We start from the raw sequence: 13,896 nt of genomic DNA on the forward strand, positions 1-13,896 counted from the left end.
CTCCCATAAGTACTGTGTCCAAAGCCCACGCCCACATGTTCTCACTCCAAGCCCTCCCCCACCCCACCCGACTCCCCCATGCCCATACCCCCTTTTTTTTTTTTTTTTTTTTTTTTCCAGAACTGGGGATTGAACTCAGGCCCTTGAGCTTGCCAGGCAAGTGCTTATTCTACTGAGCTAAGTCCTCGGCCCTTGTTTTGTTTTGTTTTGTTTTTGGCGGAACCAGGGATTGAACTCAGGCCCTTGCGCTTGCCAGGGAAGCGCTTATTCCACTGAGCCATCACCCCGGCCCCAGCTTTGTTTTTTTGAGACAGGAATCACTCTCTTTGAATTCACTATGTAGCCCAGGCTGGCCTCAAACTCACAATTCTCCTGCCTCAGCCTCCCGAGTGCTGGAATGTTCTTTCCCCACCCTAACCCTCCCCACCTCCAAAGTGCCCTGAGCAGTCCCCCCTCTGCCCCTCACACCCTCCCATCCAGTTCTATGGCTCCCCCTAAAGAGGCCCTAGGCCCCGCCCTGGGTGTCCACCCACTCTCAGAGCTCCCCTGCCTCCACCTCCCCTTTTCCAGACCATTCCAATCACAACTCCGCCCCCTGTGAGTCCCGCCCACTGGAGCCCCTCCCCCAGCTACAGCTTATGGGGTTTCTGGCCCCTCACTCCTGGTCCCGCCCACACCCCACGTGGTCCTCAGTACCCCCCACGTGCTCTTCAGTGCTCCCCATTGCCACCCAGGTGGCTCTGGAAGCCACAGTCCCCTGGCTCCATGGCCCTAGACAGCCGAAACCCTGGCCTTGCCTGCCCTCCAGGTGAGTGTGAATGGCAGTGCCCTGTGAGGCCCCAGGGTCCTGTCCTCCCCACTGGCCTGTTCTGAGGCCGAGGTGGATGGGGGGGCAGGGGACAGGGTAGGTGTCCCCACTCACAGGGAGGCACGGCTAGATAGGGTCTGGGGGTCCAAACCCAGGCCAAGCCTGCCTGTTTGCTCTTCCCACATCCCAGCGCTGGCCCTGGAGGCTGAGCATGGTGTAGACATGATCCTGATGGGCTCCAATGAACACCTGCATCCCCCTGCACGCAGGCAGGGCAGAGGTAAGGGGTCGTCCCCAGCGACCAGGCTCAGGCCCATGCCAGGACAGGTCGCATGGCATCCAGGCTGCAGACAGAAAGATGAACTTGTGCCCTATCTGCCACCAATCCAATCTCAACAGCTTAGATTCTGAGATCAGGCGAGATCAGGTGATTCAGGGTGGCACATGTGCCAGGCACAGTAGTTCGTGGTACTCTGAAGTTGAGGCAGAAGGATCACAAGCTTGAGCCCAGCCTGGACAGCTTAACAATTTAACGATTTGTCTCAAAAATTAAACATTCTTAAAAGGGCTGGGATGTAGCTCCATGGGAAGGCCTGGATTGAATCCCCAGCACACAAAGACAAAAGACAAACTGGTACTCCCAAATGCGCATGGGGCACCTTGTTCAAAGTAGAAGCGGGGAGAAAGAGCTGCCTGTCTCCTTCTCCAGAGCTCATGGCTTATGAAGTCACAGTGCACCGGCGGGACATAGAAGGTAAGCTGGCCCTGGCCTGCAATCTTTTTGCTTATTTGGCTTGGTGTTTTGAGACAGGGCCCTCTGTAGCTCAAGTGGGCTCTGAACTCACTATGTAGCCCAAGTTATCCTCGAGCACTCTGCAATCCTGCCGTCTCAGCCTCCTGCGTGCTGGGATCACAGGTGTGCACACCGTGCCCAGCCTTGAGCCTCACCCTTGTAACTCTTGAGTCCTCCACTCTGTGGGCTTCTTTCCCTCTACACCGTGCAGACATCTGAGTTGCCCCTCAGGCCCTCAATCGACCCTGTGCCCCAGCTTTGCCCCTTGTCCTTTAGCTGTCTGCCTCTGCTGTGGAAGTCTCCAGGTGCACACGCAGCACCCCCTGTTCGAGGGAGGGATGTGTGCCCCATGCAAGGTAAGCTGGGAGCCAGGCAGGGCTCCTCCAGCCCAGGGGCAGAAGACAGAAACCCACCTCTGCCTTCCCAGGACAAGTTCCTGGAGGCCCTGTTCCTGTATGACGAGGACGGGTACCAGTCCTGCTGCTCCATCTGCGCCTCAGGGGACGTGCTGCTCATCTGCGAGCTCTCCGAGTGCACACGGTGAGGCCGCCCCATCTGCCTTCCGGTTCCCAGGCTCTGTCCCCACAACACTCTCCTTGGTTTTCCCAGAGCCCAGCGCCCAGAATGCGGCTTCCAGGGAACCACATCTGCACCGTTTCGCCAACATCTGGCCCTGGGGGTTGATCCCGAGGCCTTTGCGCTGAACCACTCTAGCCCTTAAAAACTTAGGTTTAAATTTTGAGAGTTGTTAAATTGCCCAGGTGGGGCTGGAATCTGCCATCTTCCTGCCTCAGCCTCCAGGGTGCTGGCATTGGGGGGTCAGTACATGTGACTTAGTCTCTGCTGACCCTAGGTGCTACTGCTTCGAGTGCCTGGATGTGCTGGTGGGCCCGGGGACCTCGGACAAGGTACACAGCATGGACAGCTGGGTGTGCTTCCTGTGCCTGCCCTGCCCAGGCAGCGGGCTTCTGAGGCGGCGGCGAAAGTGGCGAGGCCAGCTGAAGGCCTTCCATGACCTTGAGGCGGTGAGGATGCAGGGAGGGTGACTGTGGGTGCTGACCTCCCCAACACTTGACAGACTGAGGCTCTTTCTGCCTTCTACGTGGATGGCCTAGTCCCCATATCCATTTAGCATAGTGATCAGAGTCTTGCTGTGTAGCCCAGGATAGCCTGAGCTCACAGCAGTCCTCCTGCCTCAGCCTTCCACATGCTGTAATTGCAGGTGCATGCCACTGTGCCTGATGAGGCTCTCCTTGCTGAGGGTCTTAGCACTGCCCAGCAAGGTGCAGGTTCCACAGGCCTGGCCACCCCAGTGCTGTGTCCACTTGGATGGTACACAGTCATCACCTGCCTCCTGGATTGTCTGGGTGCAGATGTGACCCACGTGACAGCTATGTGCAGGTGTCCTCATGGCACTTTTCAGGAAGCAGAAGCACCCTGTCTTCTGGAGCCCTCTGTGAGGGTTGCACTCCACCCTCGTGACCAGATGGAGACCCCCGGGTTGTGCACTGCCTGGGGACTTCACATGAAATAGTGGTTGTTTTGTTTTGTCTTATCTTGAGATGGGGACTTGCTGTGTAGCCCACTCTGGCCTTGAACTCACAGCAATCCTTCCGCTTTTGCCTCCTGAGTGCTGGGATGACAGGCATGCACCACCATGCCTGGGTCGTTCCTCTTCTTTTTCTTCATAGGAAAGTCCCCTGGAGATATACAAAACAGTCCCTGTGTGGAAGAGAGAGCCACTGCGGGTGCTGTCCCTGTTTGGGGACATTAAGCAAGGTAAATGCAGTGACAACCTGCAGCCTCCTACAAGAAGTGGGCAGAGGGTGGGTGTCACAGCCTCTCCACCATCTGCATCGGGAATTGAGGAGTGAAAAGGAGCCCACCACATCCCCAACCATCTCAGGTGGTGACCTCCTAAACTGAGACTGATCCTTGCACGGAACATGGCAGCAAGAAGTTGATTCACTTGATCCCCCAGCTGATGAGGAAAGGGAAAGAGAGGCCTCTAGGGGGCTGCAAACTGGAGCTCAGATAGGAGCCCCCAAGCATGGGGAGGGGAAAGAAGAGGGACAGGAGGGAGGTAGAGGCAGCTAGCCGTGGAGGGCATGGGGCAGGCATCCTTCCTGGGCGGGGGGGGGAGGACAACAACAACGCAGGCATGGAGTCCACAGTGAGAGCAGCCCGGCTCGGCCCCCAGCCCCTCCAGGACCCGCAGTGGCTGCAGTGGTCTGGGAAACCATAGACTTGTGGTTTCTCCGGTCTTGCCTGGCTGCAGTGCCCTGGGAAACCACACCCAAACCCCTGGAAATGATGGAAAGACACCAGAGCCCCTAGCCAACTCGCACCCTCCTCTGTGTCCCACAGAGTGGGTCCCACTCTGTTTGCCATGTGTCACACAGCACCTGCACAGTGACCGTGTTTGTATCACCCCACATCAGGAATAGGCAACTGAGACACAGCAAGTCTTGGCCAGCTCATGAGCTTGCTGCCCACACAGGGCTGCAGGAGCCTAGCCTGCCCTGGATCACCCACCTGGCTCATGAGGCCAGCAGTGACCATACTGCTGCCCTGAGATGCCTGGTCACACCACACCACAACCTGCTGGACTTGCAATTCTTGGGGACCTTTGCTGGTGGCTTTGTTTTTGTATTGTTTCTTCAGGGGGTTTTTTTGGCAGTACTGGGGATTGAGTACCTTTTTTCTTTTCTTTCTTTCTTTTTTTTTTTTTTTGAGACAGGGTTTCACAAGTCGACCGTGTTTCCCAGGCCAGGTTCGAGCTCACGGTTCTTTGCTCAGCCTCCTTTGCTGGCATGACAGGCTGCACACCATGTCTGACTTATCTCACTATGCTCACTTTATCTCAGGCAGCAAGGTCTGCCCTCAGTACTCTGCCTGCCTCTAAGGACACACAGCTTGCTCGCTGGCTCCCAGATGGCCCTTTGCTGGCCCACGGGGTACAAGTCCACAGCAGCTGTGCCTTCCTGCTGTCTCCCTCTAGAGTTGACAAACTTGGGTTTTCTGGAAGCCGGGTCACAGGCAGGGAGGCTGAGACACCTGGAGGACGTCACAGATGTCGTGCGGAGAGACGTGAGCAGCCCAGGCTCAGCCTGGGGAACACGGGAAAGTGGGGAGTGAACAGTGGCTGGATACAAACCTCCTGGTCCCGGCCAGACCAGTGTGAGGTCCTAGGTCACAGGGATCAGCTGTCAGCATAGGCCCTCAGTGAGCATGGCCCACAGGTTCCTGTGGTCCAGTCCTGGGCCAGAGCTTGGCCCTAAAATCTAGGGACCGGTTTCTGCCACCTCTAGTGGGCACTGCCCCCTGGGGGACTAAGCCCACAGCACCCTTGAGAGGAAGATGCTGAATCTGGTCCTAAACAGCTGCAGTGTTAACAGGCATCTTCACCCTCCTCTGCTCATTGGGACCCCACCTCTCTGGCTGCCGCTCCCTGGGACAGTGCCTGACTGGGGCCTGGGATGTCTGGGGGGATTCATGAGTGCTAGTGGCCTCTGGGGGATCCAGTAGGGTCGGGTACATGGGGGTGTTGGTGGTAGGCAGAGAGCATCCCCTGCGACGCCCACCCCTGCATGCTGGCCACTGGCTCCCAGAAAACTGATGACACAGGAGAGCCTTTGGGCCAGTGGGGGCCTCGTGCAGAGTTCCCAGGACTAGTTCAGAGGTATCCTCCCAACTCTTTGATGCGCACTGTTCTGGGCCTGCCCTGAGAGCCTGGTGTTCTCTGCTCTGCCCCTCCCCCTTAGGCTTCCTGGGTGTGGCTGTCCTCTGTGCACTGTCACCTGCCCCTGGACAGTGACCATGATTGATTGATTGATTGATTGATTGATTGATTTTGTCTATTTTGGTCTTTTTGGGAAAGGGTCTCACTATGCAGTTCAGGCTGCTCCAGAAATAACTTTGTAGCTCAGGTTGGTCTCGAAGTTATAATGATCCTCCTGCTTCAGCCACCACAGTGCTGGGGTTACAGGATTTGTTGACACAGCATGAGCAGAAGGCGCACTGGCTTTCAGAGACAATACTCCCTACCTGAGGATGCTGCTCACTGTCCATGCCCAACAGGTGGAGGGATGGGGCCCGTTTGACTTGGTGTATGGCTCGACACCTGCTCTGGGCCATGCCTGTAACCATCCTCCTGGTAAGACATGCATGGAGTCAGGGACTGTGGTCACAAAGGTGTCTCCTCTCCACCCTGCCACCTCTGCTCTACCCACTGTGTATTTCAAACAATCCTAGCCACCTGGCATAGATACCCAGCAATTCCTGCCCCACCAGGTACCCTGTGTGCCCATGTGGCTTGAGGGCGGTAGTGCTCTGGTGTGGTGTCCAAGAGGCAAGGCTGATGGCATGGCTGCCCTGCCAGGCCCTAGCCTGCCCCATCCCCTGGTCTCCCTGGGGTTTCGTGTCCCTAGCATGGGCAGTAGGTGTCCCATATGCATCCTGACACAGCTCCCGGTGTGTTACCTGCCTCCTGCAGGATGGTTCCTGTTCCAGTTCCACCGGCTGCTGCAGTACGCGAGGCCCCCACCCAGCAGCCCAAAGCCATTCTTCTGGATGTTTGTGGACAACCTGCTGCTGACCAGAGAGGACCAAGCCATCGCTGCCCGCTTCCTTGAGGTGCCACTGGGTGGGGGCAGGCATCTTCATGTTGGGAGGGTTTATGAAGTCCCAGGCTGGTGCTGCTGGTCTGAGTTGCCTGGGAGACCATCCCATGTCACACACTCCTGTACCCCAGGGTATGGCCCAGGGTCACCACCGCCAGTGGGTCCCAGAGGAGGATGCCAAGGATGGGGGGCCTTGGCCAGCTGCAGAGCAGAGAGGGTGGGGTCTGTTAGTGGCAGGATGTTGACTGGGTGGGTCTCAGAATCAAATCAAGTAAGCAAGAGGTCATGGGGTGTCCGCTCATGCCTTGCAGTTGGGTGGCTGTGGGCATTGGCTGATCACCCAGAGGCTCTAGATACAGCAGGGACTTAAAGCACTGAAGAAGGACCTCTGGGGACTTTCCTTCTGATGCCCTGGCTGGGACCAGTGCTCCTCTCACTCTTGCTCCTAGAGAGCACCCCATCTCCACTCCAGCTCCCTGCTGGCTGCTAGAATCCTGGGACGAAGTGGACACTCCATTTTTCTGCTGCCCCACTCCTGCCTCCTCCCCCTGCCCTGTTGTCCTCTTCTGGCTTTGCCTCACATTTGGGTGTCAAGGATCTCATGGATGTCACCAACAGTCCTGGGTCTGGTCCCAGCCCGGTGGGTGCACCCCGAGTGCTGGTCCTGATTCTGCCAGTCAGGCCCAGGGCTTGTGTCTCTGCTTTTCCTGCTGAGTGTTTTTTTTGGTTCAGTTATCTAACTGGCTTAGATTTGTACACCTGGAGCTATTAATCCCCTACATTCACGTGGCTTGGGCTCCCTGATTGGACTGCTTCATCGGGTGTAGGAGTTTTCAGAAGGCTTTCTGTGTATTTGGTCAAATTGTTGTAGAGACCATCGTCTCTGTTGTCCTCTTCTGCCTGGGTGTCCCTGCCTTGAGGAAGCGCCAGGCCCTAAGGAAGTGTACCATCACCCAGTAGCAGGTGTCTTCTCCTGCTCTTGGTCCCTGTGCTTCCACGTTTCCCAAGTTTGTGGTCTGGTATGTTGAGGAAGTTCCGGTTGATGCCTGTGGCTTCAAATATTTCATCAACAATAGCTGTTGGGTTTTGTTTAAGGTTCATGTCTAGGAGGATAATTGGGTAATTTCCTGTTTAGAGCTGTTAATAGATACAATATGCAAATAGATTTGTAGCAACCATCCTTGCACTCATGAAGAAAACCCACACACTGAGCGGCATCCCAGACAGTTTTATCGTATTTTACTATCATTTAACTTTTTTTTTTTCTGAGACAAAATCTGGCTCAGTCACTGGCCTCAGATTTTGTGATCCTCCTGCTTCACCTTCCAAAGTGCAGGGATTACAGGTCTGCATGAATTCATCTGGCTGTCACTCTTTTAACACCTCACTAAGCTCCAAGAGCCAGATTCCTCTTAAGATTGTTTGCATTGTCAGGCACAGAAGGGCTGTGTGCATTCTCTGCTGTGGGACTGTTACCAGCTTTTGGTTTCTGTGAGCCTGATTCTTCATAAAAATATATGAAATGGATGAAATCATAGGAAATCCTCAATCCTCCCAGCGCTCTGGAATCTTCTGTGGAAAGTGATCACAGGCTTGTCTTTTTCAGGGTCAGTTTTCCTAGGTCCTGTTTTCCTAGAATGTGATCCATTCCACTTCTGTCTTAAATAGCATCTTCACAGACCTGAGCAACATGGCCTCGAGCCTGTCTTGCTCTCTTCTGAGTCTGCAGTTCTTCCTCCTTGGGAAATCTCAGCCCCTAAAACCACTGTTGCATTTTGGTCAGGGCAGCTGGGGTTGCTGTTTTAAGCCCCATTCGCTACCAGAAACCTGCTTCTGTGAGGCATGCTGTGGGTCCCCCCAACTCCCCAGTCCTCAGCCTGGCAGCACAGGGCAGCAAACGCAGTTTCCCTCTCAGGCGAGCACACATGTGGGGTGAGAGGTGATGTAGAGGGAAACCTTGGGGCCTCTCCTCCTGGCCAAAGCCCAGCAGAGCAAGTGCCCTCTGCGGCCTCAGCTCTGTACTCCCAGCTCAGCCCCAGGACCAGTCAGGACACAGGGAGGGGGTCCAGCCTCTTGCTTCAGTTTCTCCTGCAAGCCTCTGCCTTCCTCAGGTCCCAACCCAATGGGGAAAGGTCTGTCTCCTCCTGTCCTCCCCTCCAAGGTTACCCAGGGGAGCCCTTGTCAGCCAGTGAACCCCCCTCCCTAGGGCCATGCACCAACTCTAGAGACAGGGCCTCTTGCTGTGGGGAGAGCACTCCTCTCGGAGTAGGAGACAGTACCCCATGCCATGGAGCTGGGAGTCACTGGCCTCAGGATCAAAGCCACCTGTGTGGTGGTACCTAGCAGTGAGTCAGCTTCGCTCTTGTGAGATGGCTAACAGGACAAAGTGTGACAGATGAACAGTGCCACTTGGGTCGGGATCTAGATCAGGGTCAGAGACTGCCCGGCAGCTTACGCACAGCCCCTTCTGGTAGACGGAGCCTGCCACACTCCAAGAAGTCCGAGGCCAGGTCCTGCACAGAGCCGTGCGTGTGTGGAGCAACATTCCCGCTGTGAGGAGGTATCTGGGGCTGAGGGGACACTGTTCCTACCACCAGTCATCAGACAGGTTCTGCCCATGTCTACTCAGCCTCCCCAAGGCATAGTGCCCTACACCAGGGGCTCACCTCTGTCCTGGACAGTGACCCTGGCCATCTTCTATTGATAGCAGGTTCCATACAGCCCTGCACACACCCACTCATACTCATTCACACCCACACATACCCCAGGGGCTTCATTTTCTGAGTCTGGACACTGTTTCCCTCCTCCCGCCCAATCCCAGGGTTCTGAGACTTGCCTGGCCATGGCAGCAGGGCCCTCCCTGCCATCCCAGGGCTGCCAGACATAGGTGGTGCAGGTCTTCACAAGGGCATCTTCCCTTACACCTGACACCCTCTCCCCCAATGCTCTCCCCTCACGGACCTGTGGGCTGTGGGTGCGTGGAAAAGGAGGAGGTGGGGCTGTCATTCAGCACGGCCTATGGAGCAGCCAGGCCCACTCCTCCTGCAGTCACCATGAGTCCCTGTGCACACTGCCTTTGTCAGTCCTCAGCCACAGTTGTCCCTCTCAGGCCTGGCCCAGCCCCTGAGCCCCAACTTCACTGCCTGCTTGGAGCCCTGGGGCAGCAGAGGCTTGGGCACCCTGGCCCTCACTGGGGCGCAGGTCCATCATGAGTTGACCCTGCCTTCAGACACTACTGTCATCCCTGAGGTGGCCACAGACGCCCCTAGCTGCCTGGGAGAGGGTGTGGGCACTGCATGTCTGGTCTCAATCCAGGGGGAGCCTGGCTGCACTGTAGGGGTCCAAAAGACTGTGTTTGAAACCCACTTCCTTGGGGGGCCATTAAGCCATGGGCCAGATCCTTGTCCTCTCCCCATGAGGCTATTTAATTACCTGGTCCCTGGGAATACGGGGGACATACTGAGGCTCTGATGACCTCTGCCCATGTCCTGCACTGTCCTCCTTGTATCCCACTGCCTTGGTGGCTGCTATCCACTCCCAGCAGCTCCTGGGCCTCCCATGAAGACACCTGCCAGGCCCTGTCCCTGGACACTCCCTGAGGCAATCAGAAGGTGCAGAGGTCACTTGTCCACTGCCCAGAGGGCCAACCTGTCACCCCTGCCCCAGGGGTTTGACCTGGCCTGATGAGTAGCCTTGTCCCCCATAACAACATCCTCCTCCTCCTCTTCCTTCTCCTCTTTGGCAGCAGGCATTCAGCTCTGGCCCCCGAAGAGGAAGCGTCCCTGCTGGCCCACGTCACCCAGAACACAGAGCTCAGCACCCGGGCCTCCGCCTCGCTCGTGAAGAACTGCTTTCTCCCGCTAAGAGAATATTTCTCATATTTTTCTCAGAATTCACTTCCTCTTTATAAGTGAGTTGTTTCATGGTGAAAACAGGGAGACTTTTCCTAAAACAAAGAAAACTGTCCTCAAGTTGTTGTCTTTCCACTGTAGATTCTTATCTTTCCCAAGTTTGGCTTTGAGTCTTTCTAGGGGTGCAGAGCCCCACCCCTACTCCTCAGGGCCAGCAGGGTTGTACTTCCTGGAGGGGTTCTGTGTTCTCATGAAAAGTTAGAAATACACATATTTTAGGATGGTTCTTGGCCTGTCCTGGTGTTTTCTTCTGCGGAGTGCAGTGTCCCTGAGTGCCGTCACATGCAGCTGCCAGCTGATGGCTGAGATCCGTCACCCCTCTCACCACCACACACAACACCTGGATCTGTCAAAGAGCACAACTCTGTCCTTAGCAAGCAAACCAAGAGCAGATATCCTTGCAAAGCCACAAGCCATGTGGCATTAGGGCCTCCTCTTGTGGGTTAAGGGAGGGTGCTTTCAAGAGCAGGATCCCTAGCAGTCCTGGGCAGTTCAGTTCCATGAGGGAACAGTGACAGGCTGGCTTCTCAGTGCTCCAGAGGAGTCCCACAGGGATTCTTCCGTAGTGAGTCAGGGCCAGTGCCCAGGTGAACAGGCTCACAATGAGCTGGGCGCTACACCTGAGAGTGAGGACCCCTGGGCCACAGCTGCTGTCTGGCTGGTCTGTGAATGTCACTTGTGTAGCAGCACCTCCCCCAACATGGTTGAATCAGGACCCATCTTGGGCCATCAGGCAGGCCCAACATGTCATGACTGATATCTCGTGAGCAGGAGGTGGACCAAGATATGACCGTATTGAGGGGACATTCCTGTGGCCACAGTGCAGGGACACCAGGAACCACCAGGTATTGGGATGGCTGGCTTGGCTCCTTAGGCCCAGTTGAAGCAGTGATTTCAAACTTCCCTCCTCCAAGGTAGGGACAGGAAATACTGTTGTCTTTGAGCCACCAAGTATGCAGGAGTTCATAACAGCCATCCCAGAGACCTTGTATCCAGGGGAAGAGGCCAACATCCACAGAGCAGGGCCTGGGCTGATTGCAATTCTGTCTGTGAGAGCTAAGCCACGTGGTCTCACCCCAGGGGACTACAGCTTCCAGTGTGCAAAGGCAGGGGCTCTGGGTGAGGGACAGTGGCTGGAAGGGGCCAGGTCATCATCAGAGAGGGACAGATGTGCCCCCCAGAGCTGTGAGCCCCCAGACTGTATAAGCACAGTTGTCACCCGATCCCAAGGAGTGCTCTCCCCACAGCCTAGCACCCCACCCTCCTATCTGTCTCAGTCAGAGGACCCAGCATGCCGTTAGCCCTGGGAGTCTCCTGAATCTTCATTGGTCCTAAACTTGGGTTGTTGGCAGTTGCTGAGTGAGGCTGTGGCATGTACCGCAGAGGGTACCCACAGTATAGTTCACTGTTACTATGTCACTCTTAAGGCACAAGGCTGTCCCTATGCTATAGGTGAGGACACAGACACAGAGGAGTACCTGAACCCCACCCAGTGTGAGCTGGGATCTGAACCCAACCTGGCCATGCCCTGTGTCAGCCTGTTGTTCCTTCCACTAGGGTCCCACCCTACAACCAGCCCAGTGGGAGCCTCTTCAGCCACTGCCTCCCATGCTCAGTGCAGGCCTGGCCCAGGGCTCAGGACTGTCCCTGTCCAGGGTGGAGGGGACACTATGCCCAACCAGGTCCTGGCTGCTGACAGTCCAGAAGAGAAGAACTGCAGCTGCAGCCACCAACACCAAGCCCCTCCCGCCACGTAGTCAGGCCAGCTGCCCTGACAGTGAGGAGCTTCCAGTGACCTCCGTGTGGCTTCAGACTCTGGACTGTGCTTGGCTTGAAGACCACTCCACCGGCTCTGACTTCTGCCCTGTGGTAAGCCCTACTTTCCTGTAGGTTGCACTCCCCACACAGTACACTCTGGCCCCCTCTCCACTGCACATGGCCTATATCTGCAGTGCTCTTGGTTCCTTCTACATGACACACTGGAGTGGTTTTCACCTGGAATTCACCTCACCTCAGCGCCTCCTGTTTGATCCTCAGGAATGCTAACTTTAGGAACTTTTTCAGTATCAGGGATCAAACTCAGACCCTGCTCTTGCCAGGAAGGTGCTTATGCTGCTGAGCTATCTCCTGGGCTCCAGGACCTTTATATATTTTTTCTCCCTCTTTTTTTTTTTCTGGATGGCACTGAGGATTGAACCCAGAGTCTTCATACTGAGTTACATGCCAGGGATTTTGGGCTTTTTCTACTTTTTTTTTTTTTTTTTGAGACAAGATCTCACTACACTTTTGCAGGCTGGTCTTGACCTGACTTGTATAGCCCTGGCTGGCTTCAAACTCAGCAATCTTCCTGCCTCAGCCTCCTGGGTGCTAGGATTACACCCATGGGCCAGGACACTAGCTGGCTGTTCAACTTTGAGACAAGTCTCACTAAATCACCAAGTCACCCAGGCTGAGCTGCAATTTGAGATCCTCCAGACTGTGTCTCCCAGAATGCCGGAATTCAGGTATGCTCCACCACACCCATTGAGCTGGCAATTTCTGCCCTTTTGTGAAGCTGTTATCCAGGCAGTTCTGGTCTGAGCATGGTAGTATATGCCTGTAATCCCAGTATTTAGGAGGCTTCTGGAGGCTCAGGCAGGAGAATTGTTGTCAGTTCAGACCAGCCTAGAAAAAAAAGAGGCAGACATCTGCCGGTGCCTGTAGAAGGGACACACTTAGCCAATGTAGAAGGTATGACCTCTGTGTGGGGCCTGGGACAGAGATCCTCCAGGGGACTTGCCCAGCCTCCTGCCTTCTTGGCCTGACCAGGACCTTCTTGCAAGGTCAGCTGGGGCTACAGCCCCCAGGGCCGTGGGGTGCTGATAGGACACACTCCTGCCCTCTCTCGGACCACAGGCTGCATAGGTGTGTGTGTGGGGTGCGGTGTGCCACCCTTGCCCACGTCTCCGAGGACCTTTGCAAGGAGGGACCCTTTGTCGCCTTGCTGGCAGGGCCTGAAGGCAGGGCGGGGGACACTGAATCAGTAGAGGTGTCGGGGCATGGAAGAGGAAGGAGCTCTCTGCACAAATCTGGCCACAACCTTTCCAACACGGGTGACAAGGAACCTCAGCTAGAGAAACGCACCCCCTGTGCTGGCTGAGAGGAGTGGAAGGGAGGGGAAAGCAGGTAACCACGGGTTTTCCTGGGGTGAACCTCCAGCTTTTCGGTAGGGGTGGGGGAACTGCAACAGAGGCCGAGTGCGCCCCCCCCACACACACACACGGTCATCCATGCAGGCACCCCTTCCTCCTTCCCTCCCGTTTGTTTGCTTATTCGTTTTGTCGTTTTGAGATAGGGTCTCGCTATGCAGTTCAGGCTGGCCTTGAGCTCACTTTGTAGCCCAGGTTGGTCTAGAACTCGCAACGACCCTGAGTGCTGAGATTACAGGTGTGCGCTGCCGCCCAGTGACTCCCTCCCTTCTTTTATCCCTTCCTAGAAGTCGGCAGACAGCCGCCCGCGTCAGCTGGGGCTCTGGACGCCGACGTTCTGCCCTCACGAGTACGGGCAGGGCCGAGCGGGACGTCGGGGCTGCAGGGACAATGCTGCGCCCGCGCCTCCTACAGACAGTGGCCTGGGTAGCGGTCCTAGGCAATCCGCACCCCGCCAGGTTCAGACTCTGCAGACCGAGGCGCCCCGCCCCGCCCCGCCCCGTTCCACCCCGCCCCGCCCCCCAAGACTGAACCTTCCGCTCGCGCGATTCCCGCCCCCTCGCGGTCACCCAGC

The 13,896-nt window shown here is 56.2% G+C and overlaps 1 protein-coding gene across 1 annotated transcript in view; it reads left to right on the plus strand.

The window, feature by feature from the left end:
* Dnmt3l (DNA methyltransferase 3 like) overlaps positions 1–10,137 on the plus strand; it is a 17,359-nt gene extending 7,222 nt beyond the window's left edge. Inside the window, exons 2-15 of the mRNA XM_023716073.1 lie at positions 571–597; positions 735–808; positions 964–1,088; positions 1,518–1,562; positions 1,878–1,957; positions 2,029–2,141; positions 2,455–2,626; positions 3,293–3,380; positions 4,603–4,691; positions 5,682–5,757; positions 6,097–6,236; positions 8,698–8,783; positions 8,931–8,933; positions 9,969–10,137. Of these exons, the coding sequence (XP_023571841.1) occupies positions 571–597; positions 735–808; positions 964–1,088; positions 1,518–1,562; positions 1,878–1,957; positions 2,029–2,141; positions 2,455–2,626; positions 3,293–3,380; positions 4,603–4,691; positions 5,682–5,757; positions 6,097–6,236; positions 8,698–8,783; positions 8,931–8,933; positions 9,969–10,137 (1,287 nt within the window). The remainder of the gene's footprint in view (positions 1–570; positions 598–734; positions 809–963; positions 1,089–1,517; positions 1,563–1,877; positions 1,958–2,028; positions 2,142–2,454; positions 2,627–3,292; positions 3,381–4,602; positions 4,692–5,681; positions 5,758–6,096; positions 6,237–8,697; positions 8,784–8,930; positions 8,934–9,968) is intronic.
* Positions 10,138–13,896: the final 3,759 nt, after the last annotated feature.

This window comes from Octodon degus, unplaced genomic scaffold (genome assembly GCF_000260255.1).
Source record: "Octodon degus isolate 3935 unplaced genomic scaffold, OctDeg1.0 scaffold00045, whole genome shotgun sequence".
Taxonomy (NCBI): Eukaryota; Metazoa; Chordata; class Mammalia; order Rodentia; family Octodontidae; genus Octodon; species Octodon degus.